We start from the raw sequence: 15,585 nt of genomic DNA on the forward strand, positions 1-15,585 counted from the left end.
AAAAATAATAGACATAATTAAGACTTTAAATTCTTTACTAAATTTGTAATTTTTAAGAATAATTTGAAATTAAAAAAATTGAATAATTAATTATAGATTAAATAAAATAATTTAAAATATCATTTTCATAATCAAGTAATAAATGAATGCATGTAATAAAAAATTCAGCACATTTATACCTTAAAAAAATAAATTTTATTTGTTTTTATATTCATTTAAAATAAAATAGTATTATCAATTATTAATTTTGAAAAATTATTCTTTATTTTTAACAAAATAAATTAATAAAACCAACTCGCAACACCAATAGAAACAATGTTAAAGGAAATACAACTTACATTAGATAAACTTAATATTAATGGTATTACTCAAAATAAGAATCAAATTCAAACTATAATAAATAAAAAAAATCAAAAGTTAATAAAATAGAAGAACAATTCAAAATGTCCTCAAATTCAATAGTCAACCCCCCTCCCCCCCTTCAACAATTAATGCAATTTCTAATAATTTTGTAAGTAGAAAAAATTATTATTCAAAACCTTCTTTTTCGGAAAATTATCAATTAGCTGCTAGTTATAATGGTAGTAGTTTTTATGAATGGAATATAAATAGAATGAGTGAATATCAAATAATTAATTTACTTCATGAAATGATGATGACTACTAATGCCTATAGAATCAAGACTAGTAATTATGAATTTCATTATGCTAATGTCTTAGTCTTAGGATTCACTGGTTTGCTTAAAGGTTGGTGGGATCATTAGTTGAGTCAAAATGATAGAAAATACATATTAAATGCAAAAAAGACAAAATCAAAGAAGAAGGAATATCAGTCCAAACTTATGAAAAAGACGTTGTCAATTCTTTAATATTTGTAATAACAAAACATTTTATAGAAGATCCAATCTATTTTCAAGAAAGAACTTCTGAAATCCTCAATAATTTTAGATGTCTAAAACTTCAAGATTTTAAGTGGTATAGAGATATGTTTTTAGTTAAAGTTATATCAAAACCTAATTGTGGAAGTCATTATTGGAAAGAAAAATTTATATCTGGTTCACCAACTTTATTTGTTGAAAATGTTAGACAAAGAATAAAAAATATCCACAATGAAAGAATTCTTTATAAGTCATTAACACATGGAGAACTAATTACTTTTATTAATAATGAAGGTTTAGCTTTTTGCACAGACCTAAAATTAAAGAGTCAAATGAAAAAAGAAAAACAAGATAGAAAGAAATAATTAGGAAAATTTTGTTCATATTATGGGTATGATACAATAATAGCCTCTTAAAAAATAAAAAATAAACAAAATAATACAGAAGGTAAAAAACCATTAATTGAGTCAAAATTTCAAAAAAAAAATTGTAAAAATTATTTCTAATAAATCAAAACCTTTTAACAAAACAACTCTAAAAAAGAAAACTCCAATAACTCCAACTTGTTGTAAATGTGGCAAAGTAGGTCATTATTTAAAAGACCGTAAACTGGAAAGCAAAATCAATTCTCTAGAAACCAGTGATAAACTTAAATATTTACTGATAGAATTAATGATTAATAAATAAAATGAAGATTCATATGAAGACCACGAATCAGAAGAAAATAATCAAATATTAGTAACTCAAGAAATATCAAGTGAATAGTAAAGTCAGGATGAATCAAATGATCAAAAAGATTGTGATGGTATTTGTGCATATTCTTATAAATCGACAAATTTGATTTCAAAATATTCAAAACCCCCTTTAAATATTTTTATTCATAATTATTTGCCCCTAATAAATTCAATATATTTTCAATTTTGGTATATTAAAGATAAACTAATTAGATATCTTATTCATGCTTCAAAAAGTGTACTAATTTTTTAATTTTCTTTACAGATAGGGAAAAAACATATTAAGTTTGGGAAATTCACTCTTCTAGTGTTTTTAAAAGTAATCTATCATTTTGGATTCATAAAGAAATAGAAAGTTGAGATAGATCACAAAAATGCATTTTAGACAACCTGTAAAACACAAAAAGTGATAGCCAAAAGTTAAAAGCTTTAAATGCTTTGTCTTTTCATTTTAAATAATTAAATGATAACTTAGACAGTTTTTCTAACCCTTCAAGTTATGATATGCATTGCCTCTCGATAGATACAAACCTTGAAGGTTTCAATTACAAGAAAATTCCTAAAGAGTCAAAAGCGACATTTTCAAAATCTTTTCAAAATGAATCTCCAAAACTTTTCGATGAAAGCCTAGGATTTCAAAAATAAAAAATTTCATTTTTCAAACAAAAGAATTTAAATCTCCCCCGAGACCTTAGACAAATAATAAGTCAAAAGGCTTAATTTATAAAAAAATCTAAGCAATAACATATAATGCAATTTCTTGCTGACTGTAACACTTTTGGAGTTACTATTTTAGGGATGAGTTTCATTTGACATATTCATTATGACAATACCAATATTGAATGTCCGAAGCTTGATCCCATGTGTATGGAAATTCTATTAAAAATATATGATTATAAATGTGCTATTACTTATAGTATTTGCAAAGTCAATATTGACTTAAACAAATATAGGCTTATAGTCATCAAATTCAATAATGAGTCAATAGAACTAACCCCTGCTCTCCCCATAGATTATGAGTTACTTTATCAAAGCAAACTGGTGGATTTGGAATGAAATTAGCAATTTGTATATTAAATGCCTTCATCCGATAATTCAAATTAGTCGAACTCATCATTGAAAGTAAGTCTCTTGAATGGTCAAATGATAAAGGAGTCTATCCATCCCAACACCTAATCCTTCTCAAATCCAATCACAAAAAAAATCAATTGTTTGGTACAAAGGACCCTTGGCCCTGTACTAAAGTCAGCCTAAAAAAACAAATACAACATTGAAGGTTAAGAATGATTGCAAGAGACCTTGATTTTGAGATTTATAGTTCTTCTAACTATAATCTTATCACCGAGGACAATATTCAAAAAATCATATTTGTAAATGTCTTTCCAAAAGTCCCTCTTTTATTCCAAACTCAATTTTCCTATCTTGTTGATAAATATACAAAGGATTACGTCATTGAAAAAAAAGCTCAAAAGGTGTTTGAAAAACATCTGTTGGAAATGCTTAGTCGAAAAGATATCAAGAATATTTTGTACATCTATATTTTTATATATTTGTCTCCTCATATTTATCTAGTAAATAAAAAAAAACTTCAGTACATAAAATATATATATACTATTCAAATGGTGGTAAATAGTATTGAATAGTATTCAAATAGTAAAAGTTGTCTTTTGAATCGGCAATTTTGATTTCAAAAGGAAAATGTGTGGATACGTGGCCTTCTTACTTGCAACATCCCTACAAAGATTTAATGCTTTCACCTGAAGATGGGAAGAAATAGGCTAGCTATCTTCTACAATTATTTTTAGATTCAATCTCACTTCACATTCATGGATTTCAAACAAATTCAAGTCCATCAATTTCTCTTATAAATAGAGACTTCAAGATCAATATAAGGCAAAGACACAAAGACAAGTGACCAAGAGTTAGAAAGTGTTCTCCAAAATTCTCTTCTTAGTTTTTGTATTCTCTTCTTTAAAAAATCTCTTCATTTGTATTCATCTGTTGTTAATAAGCCAGTTTGTAATAAAAAAACTCTCTTGTAATCAAGTTATAATTTTCAATACAAAAGTTTTATTTTGAGATCAATTTCTTTGTTCTTATGTTCAATTTTTTGTTATAAATTAAACAGAATTAGATATTAAATATTTCTATTTTCCTGTTTAAGTTCATAGACAAAATTAATCTTTTGTGTGCTATGAACTCAAACAAAAAACATAAATATTTAATGTTTAATTCTATTTAATTTACAACAAAAAATTGAACATAAGAACAAAGAAATTGATCTCAAAATAAAACTTTTGTATTAAAAATTATACATTGATTACAAGAGAGTTTTGATTGCAGATTGACTAGTTGACAATAGATGAATACAAAGAGAGAGATTTTTGAAAGAAGATAATACAAAAGCTAAGAAGATAATTTTGAAGAACACTTTCTAACTTTTGATCATTCGCTCTTATGCCTCTGCCTTGTGATGAACTTTGAACCCATATTTATAGGAAAAAAATGTCAGCCTTGAAATTGGTTGAAATCCATGTGCTTGAAAATTTTGAAATCCATCATAAAGTGTTGGGATAGTTGGAACTCCAATTGAACCAATTTCTCTTTATGTGTATGAAGTCTTTTGACACGAGAAGACATCTTTAGGTAGGAAATGAAAATTTCTTTTCCCATGTTGATTTTTCTTATTAGTCACTATTTGAATAGTACTTAATATGATGATTTTTTTTTTCTTGCTTCTTTTTTATGGAGTTTTATTTTATTTATTTATTTATTTTACAAAATAAATATAAGGAGACAAATATACAAATATATAGTTATACAAAAGATTTCAAGAATCTTTTATCCAGATTGACCCATATGTCCACTATGCAAGGAAGAACAACCAAATTTTTAATATCAACCTTAAGTAATCTATAACTTTGCATGAATGTCTAAAAAAAAAGAACAAAAATAAATTATTGTTAAAATATCATTATCTTAGAAATTCATGTATGAAATTATAATAAAATATAATACTATAAATAAAATTAAAATAAATTACTATATTGAATCATCACCGTCATCATCATCATCATCATTTTTTCATTTGAAGAAGACTAATCATCATTATCATCATCATTTTTTCATTTGAAAAAGACTAATAATGTTATGGTTCTCACATAATAAACCTATTTTTATATTTGTATAATTAATATAATCCAAATTAGACTTTTTTTTTTAATTATTTTTTTATTTTTTTATGTAGATAGAATAAAAGTTATATACAAAATAAATGATTTTAATGTAATATCTCTATATATAAAAGTTGTCGTTTAAACTGGCAACTTTGATTTCAAAACGAAAACGTGCTAATATCTGGCCTTCTTACTTGCAACATCCCTCTAAAGATTTAAAGTTTTCACTAGAAAGAAAGAAGCCAGTTGTCTTCTGCAATTATTTTTGGATTCAATCTCACTTTACATCTGTGGATTTTAACCAAATTTAAGCTCGTCAATTTCTTCTATAAATAGAGACTTTAAGATTAATGTAAGGTAGAGACACAGGAGCGAGTGACCAAGGGTTAGAAAATGTTCTCCAAAATTTACGGATATCCTAAGAATCAATAAATCTTGTAATCAAGGTATGATTTTATTATATTATTAATATTCATATTTTATTAAAAATAATTTATTTTTAAAAAGATCATTTTCATAATCGAGTAATAAATGAATGCATGTAAAAAATTCAGCACATTTATACCTTAACAAAATAAATTTTATTTGTTATTATATTCATTTAAAATAAAATAGTATTATCAATTATTAATTTTGAATAATTATTCTTTATTTTTAACAAAACAAATTAATTCTACTTTTATAAGATGTTAATATTTATATTTTATAATATTTATAAAATCTTATAAAAATTATTAGAAATTATTAAGTTTGAATTATTATTTATTTTTAACAAAATAAATAATTTAATGTTAATATATATATTTTAATAATATTTAGAAATAATATAATTTATGATTTTATTATATTATTAATATTTATATTTTATTAAAAATGATTTATTTTTAATTTATTTATAATTAAAAAATTATTTTTATTTTTAATAATATGTGTATTAAATTTAGTTTATATTATATAAATTGAATTTATAATTTATGTTTTTTATAAAATTAAAATAAAAAATTATTTTTAAAAACAACTTATCTAAAAATGTCTTAAATGTTTTAATTTTTAAAAAGTGTTTTTAAAAATAACTGACGAATCAAAATACCTCTTTAATTTTTTTTTATTTAAAAAAGGTATTTTAAAAAAAATTTGTATTAAGGAATCAAAATAGAAATGTAATAAGTGAAATTTCATTTTGGTTGGAATTATTTTTCATTCGATTTCCATCGATTTAAGTTATCCAGTGTAAAATGAAAGCAGGAAAGGAATAGGATTCCGACTACTCGTTCACGTACCAAACACGCGCTGTGCTAAATATAATTAATTAGTAATTAACGACGACGGTTTTGGAAGAAAAAACTTGGAAGCGGTGTCACGTGATAGCTGGAGAAACGGCATCTGACAAGACCCGAGTGCGAAGACAGCGAGCGCAACACTCGGCTCTCTTTCATAAATCCCACGCACTCGGTCTCTGATTCTGTCAGTCTCTTCGTTTTCTCCATGGCGGCTCCAATGAAATTCGTAATTGGTCTCCTTGCTTTAGTCTCTTTCGGAATGATCTTCGGTAATCTCTGTCTTCCCCCTTTTCATTCTTCTCTTATTACCATCCGATCCCCTAAGTTTCCTTCCAATATTTTGCGATTCCTCTGCTCAGATCACTTTCTGTTGTGAGGGGGGGAGATGAATTTCAGGTGTGGAGCGATATGTTTTTTGTGTTTGTTTTCAAAGCTTCGAGAATTGAGTCTGTAAATGGAAATGATTTTATTTTCTTCTTTTTTCTTTTTCTTTTTTTTTTTAAATCTTGGATTGTAAGTTTAGTCCCTAAATAGTTCCCTTTTTTATGGTGATATGTTAGGGTTCTGTTTGGGAAAGGGTGAGGGAAGGGGAAAGAGAATTAAAGTACTGAAGTGTGCTGTATTTTTGTGAAGATTTTTTTTTTCTTTTACGGATTTCCCTGCGTCATAGATGGAATAACGAAAAAGCAGTATATGGTTCACTTCAAGTTGTCTTTTCTTTTGAAACATGAATATGATGATAAAGTAACATTGTGATTGAACGTGATCTGAGTTGTTAACAGACCATCATCATCAAAGTCATGCTAAAGAGTATTAGTATTGAGGTTTTTATGTTTGGGCTCTGCAGGTGCTTTGTTGCAACTAGAATTCATCGGAGGATTAGAAGAAGTAGATGGTATAGTAGCTGTTCATTTTTAATTGAATCTCCATATTTGATTTTTGATAGTCTCTCTTCTAATTTTTTGTTAGGCTAGTTCAACCTATGCTTCTTCGTGAATTCAAACTTCCTGTTGTTATATTCATTAGCCTGTTTTTCTCTAAAGATATACTGGCTTATTTTCCTTCCTTTCATGCTTTGACTTATTGGCTTGAGTTTAAAATTTGCGCTAAATAATTGGAAGAGTGAAAACTAAAAAGCAGAGCAGCTCAAAATGCAAGCATGATCTAATAAATTTTGATGATTAACTTATTATTTTCATTTTCATTTTCATTTTTTTACTTGAAGGAAGTGAACAACCATCCTGCTTAGGTTTGACAATTGAAATTTTAAACTTTTTTTTTAATTAAATTTAAAAGAATTTGCTGAAATATTGTTGAAAGGGAATTGGTAAATACATCCACCTGATTTCTCCTCACATCCACCTTTTTTTCTTTTTTTCATTTTTGATTTTAAATAAATTATAAATTTAAAATGACAAAACTACCCTCCTCAACCCTAACCCCAACCCTCTTCTTCGTCCTCTTCCCACATAGCCCTAACCCTTGTTCCCATTCTTCTTCTTCCCTTTCCATTTTTCTTTCTTCTTTTTCCCTTCTTTTCTTCTTCCTCCTCATGCTATTTGTTTTTAATTTTTAATTTTTTATAATTTGATTTAACTAATAAAAGGCGGCTGTGGCTTCCATCTTCTTTTTGCTGATGATACAATCATCTTTTGTGAAGCTAGGAAAGAGCAACTATCCGCTTTAAGCTGGATTCTAGTTTGGTTTGAGGCGTCTTCCGGTCTCAGAATTAATCTAGATAAGAGCGTCTTAATTCCGGTTGGTGAGGTGGAAGAGATTGAGGAAATGGCAGTGGAGCTTGGGTGCAAAGTGGGGTTTCTGCCCACTGTTTACTTGGGGCTGCCCCTTGGAGCCCATCACAAAGCTATTTCTATACGGGATGGGGTGGAAGAGAGAATGAGGAGAAGATTGGCCCTGGAAAAGACAATATATATCTAAGGGTGGGCGTATCACCCTAATTAAGAGCACACTGGCCAACTTGCCTATTTACAATCTGTCCCTCTTTCGAATGCCTAAGATTGTTGCAAAAAGGCTTGAAAAATTATAAAGAGACTTTCTTTGGGGAGGGGGAAGCTTGGAGAGGAAAGTTCACTTAATTAATTGGGAGGTGGTGTGCACCCAAAAGGAGAAGGGCGGCCTAGGCATTCGGAAGATTGATCCTTTAAACAAAGCATTGCTGGGTAAATGGATATGAAGATTTGCCTTTGAAAAGGACAATCTTTGGAAGATGGTGATTGGGGTGAAATATGGTCAGGAAGAATTTGGGTGAAGGACTAAAGAAGCCCGCGGGACTTATGGAGTGGGGGTTTGGAAGGAGATTATGAAGGAGGCAAAGTGGTGTTGGGATAACATAAAGTTTAAGGTGGGGAAGGGGACTAGAGTTAAATTCTGGACTGATCAGTGGTGTGGCAACGCGGCGCTGTCCCAAACTTTCCCCCAGCTTTTTGCCTTGGCAGTCCATAGGAATGCAACGGTCAATGAGATGTGGGACTCAAGCCTTGGTCAAGGAGGTTGGAATCTTAGATTTTATAGAGATTTTAATGATTGGGAGTTAGACTTGATAAGAGGATTGCTTAATATGCTCAGGGACTTTAGGATATCTTCAGAGGAGGACTCAGTGCTATGGAAAGGTGGGGGTCATGGCATATTTGGGGTTAAGGATGCTTATAATGTGCTGGTTATTCCCAATGCATGCGCCTTCCCGATTAAATGCATTTGGGTGGATAAGGTCCCAACCAAAGTTGCCTTTTTTGCTTGGGAAGCCATGTGGGGGAAGATTCTCACTTTGGATAGGCTTAAAAAACGGGGATGACAGCTCCCTAACCGTTGTTTTTTGTGTGGTTGTGAAGAGGAAAATGTAAATCACATTCTTTTACATTGTATAGTGGTAAGGGCCCTCTAGGAGATCGTCCTTGCCCTTGTTGGGGTTCAGTGGGTGTTCCCAAAGTCAGATAAAGAGGCATTACTCAGTTGGAGGGGCTCTTTTTTGGGGAAAAAAAGGAAAAAGATTTGGAATTCCATCATGTTGTGTATTTTTTGGACGGTATGGAAGGAAAAGAATAGATTAGCTTTTAGGGGAGGATCTTTAGCTATACAGAAACTAAAAAATTCTTTTGTATGTAATTTGTGGAGTTGGGCTATATTAGAGAGGAGTCCTCTTCGCTCTTAGGCTTTTTGGAGTGGCTAGCAGCCGCTTAAGGGTGGGTGAGGTTGCTTGTTTTTGCGTTCTTGTTTTGAGCTCATATGTATACTCCCTGTATGCTTTGTGGCCTTTTTGCCCTTTAATATATTTGTGTTTATTTATAAAAAAAAATAAAAGGCGGCTGTGGCATGCCACTGTTAGATAGTGTACAGTTATTTAGGTTATTTATTTTTCCTTTTCCTTTTCTTTCCTTATTGTATTGTGGGTCCCACTAACATGTATATATATACCCAAGTCCAATGTGTATTCTTTATAGCTTTTCAATAACAATAATTAGGGATTCTCCCTTTTTTTCTCTCTTTTCACATGGTATCAGAGCCAAGGGAGAAAAAAACCCTAATTATTTCTGGTTTATCCGTGAATCCATTCTGGGAAATCTTTCAGTGACCGTGTTTCATTTCGGTCACCCTTCCCATCTCCTAAAGCTTTCCGATCAATCGTATCATCGTCAGAAAACCCTCACCGCCGGCGACTTTTCCGGCGAAGTCCTTTTCCGACACCGACCATACCATCAGGTGCGCAAGGAGATCTTCAAGTTTTCTCAAAGCACTGGAGGGAAAATCTCAGCCACGCGCCAGCCATGCGTGTTTCTTCTTCGGCGGCCTGAATCTCACGCGCCGGCGCGTGAGGGTGCGTGGAGCACTTTCCGCCCACGCGCTTCCACCTCCAGCCTCGCCTGACGCTGTCTAGCCACCCTCCATCTGTGCTTGTGTCATCCGAGCCCTGAAAGTGCATTTTTTTGGGTTTTTTGTCTCCGCCGGCCCTCTAAACAGCCTTTCCGGCGACCTCTGGTGACTTCCTCTCCACCCCGAGCCCTGCACGTGTCTTAGGAAGTGTTCTTCTACCCTTCCAGTAGTGCCACATTTGTTTTTCTTTACTATTTGGTCTCTCACAGCTGTGGATCCTCGGTTTTTCTTCTTTCAGCCGCGATCTGAAGCCGTATTAGGGCTCTCTTCGATCCAAACATATTTCGTTCTCCAGATAAGTAGATATGACTACTAAAAGTTCCACTTTTTCTTCTGTCATATCTGGATCTTCTATGATTACTTCGAAGAAATTGGTTGGTAGTGAAAATTATTTGTCCTGGTCTGCCTCTGCCTCTGTGGAGCTTTGGTTTATGGGTCAAGGTTATGAGGATCACCTTGTTACGCAGGAGGTGGATATCCCTGAGGTTGACAGAGTACAATGGAGGAAGATAGATGCACAGTTATGTAGTGTGTTATGGCAATCAGTTGATCCTAAGATTTTGCTTCATCTTCGGGCCTACAAAATATGGTTTAAATTTTGGAATCAGGCGAAAGGGCTATACATGAATGATATCCAACGTCTTTATAAGGTGACTTCTTCTATTGTCAATGTCAGACAACAAGACATGGATTTATCTACTTATATTGGCCATATTGCCTCTCTTAAGGAGGAATTCTTGACCGTGATGCCTCTTACTATTGATGTTGGGGATCAACGAACACAGATTGACAAGTTCTTCATGGTTCTTACGCTTATTGGCCACCGTCCAAATCTCGAGACCGTCCGCGATCAGATTCTTGGCAATTCCTCTGTTCCATCCTTGGATGATGTGTTTGCTCGCCTCCTCCGTATCTCCTCCACTCAGACTTTGCCATCTGATAATACTTCAGATTCTTCTGTGTTAGTTTCTCAAACTAACTCTCGAGGAGGACGCAGTCGTAACCGAGGTAGAGGCCAACGTCCTCATTGCACCTATTGCAATAAGCTTGGTCACACTCGTGATCGGTGTTATCAGTTACATGGGCGGCCTCCCCGCACTGCCCACGTGGCCTAGTCATCTGATCCTCAGTCGCCTCAGCCTCCCAGTTCCTCCACATCTCAGGGTATTTCCCTCACTGACAGTGAGTATGATGACTATCTCCGCTATTAGGCCACCAAGTCAGCTTCTGTTGCTTTTGTTGCTTCTGTTGCCCAGACTGGTAATGCTTCTGCTTGTCTTACCCACATATCTTCTCTTGGACCTTGGATTCTAGATTATGGCGCTTCTGATCACATATCTGGTAATAAGGATCTTTTCTCTTCTATTACTACTACCTCTGCCTTACCTACTGTTACTTTAGCTAATGGTTCCCAAACTATGGCTAATTGGTTTCGCTCATCCTCTCCCTTCCCTACCTCTCCATTCTGTCCTTTATGCCCCTGAGTGTCCTTTTAATCTTATTTCCATCAGCAAAATAACTCGCACTCTTAACTGTTCTATCACTTTCTCTGATAAATTTGTGACCTTGCAGGACCAGAGTACGGGGAAGACGATTGGCATAGGACGTGAGTCTCAAGGCCTCTATCACCTCACCTCACCTTCAACTCCTGCAGTTTGCATTTCCATTGATGCTCCCCTCCTCATCCACAGTTGCCTGGGCCACCCTAGTCTATCCAAGTTCCAGAAAATGGTCCCTAGTTTTTCATCTTTGTCGTCGCTTGCGTGTGAGTCCTGTCAGCTTGGGAAACATACTCGTCTCTCGTTCCCAAATTGTTTGAATAATCAGGCAAAGTCTCCTTTTGAACTTGTCCACACTGATGTTTGGGGTCCTTGTCGGACCGCGTCTAATTTAGGATTTCAGTATTTTGTTACTTTCATTGATGACTATTCTCGATGTACTTGGTTATTTTTAATGAAAAATCGAGCTGAGTTATTCTCTATTTTCCAGAAATTTTATGCTGAAATCCAAACCCAGTTCAATATTTCTATTCGTGTGTTCCGCAGTGACAATGCTAGGGAATATTTTTCTGCACCATTTACTTCATTTATGTCCCAACATGGGATCATTCATCAGTCATCTTGTGCTCATACTCCTCAACAAAATGGGGTAGTTGAACGTAAGAATCGACATCTTGTTGAAACAACTCGTACTCTCTTTCTCCATAGTCATATCCCTTTTCGTTTTTGGGGGGACGTTGTTCTTACAGCATGTTATTTGATTAATCGTATGCCCTCATCTGTATTACACGATTAGGTTCCTCATTCCCTTCTTTTCCCTGACCAACCACTTTATTTCCTTCCTCCTCGTGTTTTTTGTTGTACTTGCTTTGTTCATATTCTCACTCCTAGACAGGACAAACTTTCTACCAGAGCCACAAAATGCATCTTCTTAGGATATTCCAGACTTCAAAAGGGTTATCGTTGTTATTCCTCTGAGACTCATCGCTACTTTCTCTCCGTTGATGTCACTTTCTTTGAGGACTCACCGTTCTTCTCCACCTCTAAGTCTCTTCCTGTTTCTGAAGTCTTACCCCTTCCCATTATCTCCCCACTTGATGCAGTGCCTTATTGCCCACTTTAGGTTTATTATCGCCGTCATCGTGTCGCTGTTCCTCTTTCTTTGGCCGAGGTACCTACTGACTCACTTCCTATCCCTTCAGCTTCTCTTGCCCCGGCTTTGCCTCCTTCTGCTGACTTACCCATTGCTCTTCGGAAAGGTAATCGATCTACTCGTAATTCTCATCCCATTTACAATTTTTTGAGTTACCATCGATTATCTTCACCCTATTCTGCATTTGTTTCTGCTATATCTTCTGTTTCTCTTCCCAAGAGCAACCCTGAGGCTCTTTCCCATCCAGACTGACGACAGGCAATATTAGATGAAATGGCTGCTTTACACTCCAATGACACTTGGGATCTTGTTGTTTTACCCTCAGGTAAATCTACAGTTGGTTGTCGTTGGGTCTACACAGTTAAGGTTGGCCCTGATGGTAAGGTTGATCGCCTTAAGGCCCGCTTAGTTGCTAAAGGCTATACTCAGGTTTATGGTTTTGATTATGGTGACACTTTCTCTCCTATTGCCAAGATAGCTTCTGTTTGTCTATTGCTCTCCATGGCTGCTATGTGTTCTTGACCTCTTTATCAGTTAGATATTAAAAATGTTTTCCTTCATGGGGATCTTGTTGAGAAAGTTTATATGGAGCAACCACCTGGTTTTGTTGCTCAGGGGGAGTCTGGTTTAGTGTACAGGTTACGCCGTTCTCTATATGGCTTGAAACAATCTCCTCGAGCATGGTTTAGCCGTTTTAGTTCTATTGTTCAGGAGTTTGGCATGTTCCGCAGTACAGGAGACCATTCCGTTTTTTATCATCATAACTCTTCGGGGCAGTGTATTTATCTGGTAGTTTATGTAGACGACATCGTCATTACAAGCAGTGATCAGAATGATATTCAGAAACTAAAGTAACACCTTTTCACCCACTTTCAGACTAAAGACTTGGGGAAACTCAAGTATTTCTTAGGGATTGAGATAGCTCAATCCAATTCCGGTGTGATTCTTTCCCAAAGGAAGTATGCTTTAGACATCTTGGAAGAAACCGGTATGTTAGGTTGTAAACCGGTAGACACTCCTATGGATCCAAATGTCAAACTTATACCAGGACAGGGGGAGCCTTTAGGAGATCCTGGGAGATATCGGCGACTTGTAGGTAAACTGAACTACCTCACCATTACTCGTCCAGACATTTCTTTTCCTGTAAGTGTTGTTAGTCAATTCCTACAATCACCATGTGATAGCCATTGGGATGCTGTAATCCGCATTCTTCGATATATCAAAAGCACACCAGGCCAAGGTGTGTTGTACGAGAATAGAGGTCATGCCCAGGTTGTTGGCTACACAAATGCAGATTGAGCTGGCTCACCCACAGATAGACGTTCCACTTCCGGGTATTGTGTTTTTATTGGAGGTAACCTAATATCCTGGAAGAGTAAGAAACAAGATGTAGTGGCCAGATCTAGTGCTGAAGCCGAGTATCGAGCTATGGTTCTGGCAACATGTGAATTCATATGGTTGAAACATCTTCTTCGGGAGTTGAGATTTGGAAAGGATGAACAGATGAAGCTCATCTGTGACAACCAAGCCGCTTTGCATATTGCATCAAATCCAGTCTTCCATAAAAGGATCAAACACATTAAAGTTGACTGTCACTTCATTAGAGAGAAGATCGCATCAGGATGTGTGGCAACTAGTTTTGTCAATTCAAATGATCAACTAGCAGATATTTTTACTAAATCTCTCAGAGGTCCTAGAATTAAATACATTTGTAACAAGCTTGGTGCATATAACATATATGCTCCAGCTTGAGGGGGAGTGTTAGATTGTGTACAGTTATTTAGGTTATTTACTTTTCCTTTTCCTTTTCCTTTTCTTTCCTTATTGTATTGTGGGTCCCACTAACATGTATATATATACCCAAGTCCAATGTGTATTCTTTATGGCTTTTCAATAACAATAATTAGGGATTCTCCCTTTTTTTCTCTCTTTTCACAGCCACCATTCTCAACAGCGACCGGTGGTCACACCATGACCACCCCCTTCTCTACCTCCTATTATTTATTTATTTTTTATTTTAAAATTTTTCTCAATAAAAAACCAAATAAGAAAGGCGGAAGGGGGGGGGGGGGGGGGGTGGCCATGGCATTCCGGTGGTCACAGTGGCCACTTGTGCCACGCCATAGCTACCTCTCTCTCCAATTTATCTTGCTCTTAAAAAAACCAGAAAAAATAAAAATAAAAATGAAGAGGAAGTCAAGATGAAGAACGGATGGAGGAAGAAGAAAGAAGAAAGAAAGGGGAAAAAGAAGGAAAGGAAGAAGAAGAAGAAGAAGAAGAAGAAGAAGGCAATATTGCCTTTTCATATTTATTTTTAAAAAGAGGTGGATGTGAAGAGAGAAAAGGTGGATGTGCTTAAATTTCCCTTGTTGAAATTGTTCATTCACATTTTCCAAATTTGATCAATGTGAATATAAAGAAAAGAATCTAGTTCAAGTATAGAAATTCTTATATCCTGTCTAAATATTTTGTCCAAATTGAATTTCATATTCTATATAGCAATCTTATATAATTATATACTTTTGGCACAATATGGTACCTTGAGATAGCCAAGGGAATTTCATTTTTACCTTCCTATGCTTTTAAAGTCATATCATTATTTGTTATAATTTTTTTTTTTTTTTTTATGTTCGATAATTTTTTACAAACCATATCCTTTGCAGGTAAGGCATTTCCATCATTTAGAAAAGTGCATAAGAGACAGAATGATGGCTCTCTTCAGCTACATGGAGGTTGGTATGGTTACTATTAATGTCTGTTTGTAATAAATAAAAGCTACAATATTAGTTTCTATAGTTGAGCTATTCTATAAAGAATATTCATTGTTTGATAACTTCTATCAATTGTTTTTTTTATTTTATGTTTTTGTGTTTTAATTAGGCTACACTGAGGAGAGAGTTGAAGTTCTTTTTGGTGAAATTCCTATTATACTTTTTCATATGAAACTAGCAAATATTAGTAAAAATGGAAGCCTAAAT

The 15,585-nt window shown here is 34.0% G+C and overlaps 1 protein-coding gene across 3 annotated transcripts in view; it reads left to right on the forward strand.

The window, feature by feature from the left end:
• The first annotated feature begins 6,117 nt into the window (after positions 1-6,117).
• LOC100241153 (prolyl 4-hydroxylase 1) overlaps positions 6,118-15,585 on the forward strand; it is a 35,944-nt gene continuing 26,476 nt past the window's right edge. Inside the window, exons 1-3 of one of the 3 annotated variants that reach the window (XM_002268373.5) lie at positions 6,118-6,336; positions 6,915-6,962; positions 15,271-15,339. In XM_002268373.5, coding sequence (XP_002268409.1) covers positions 6,273-6,336; positions 6,915-6,962; positions 15,271-15,339 — 181 coding nt within the window. In that variant the 5' untranslated portion in view covers positions 6,118-6,272. Of the gene's footprint in view, positions 6,337-6,913; positions 6,963-11,527; positions 12,895-15,270; positions 15,340-15,585 lie in introns of those variants that run through there. The other 2 variants (XM_019220028.2, XM_059737034.1) reach the window with 2 other exon arrangements.

The sequence above is a fragment of the Vitis vinifera genome, chromosome 5 (genome assembly GCF_030704535.1).
Source record: "Vitis vinifera cultivar Pinot Noir 40024 chromosome 5, ASM3070453v1".
Classification (NCBI taxonomy): Eukaryota; Viridiplantae; Streptophyta; class Magnoliopsida; order Vitales; family Vitaceae; genus Vitis; species Vitis vinifera.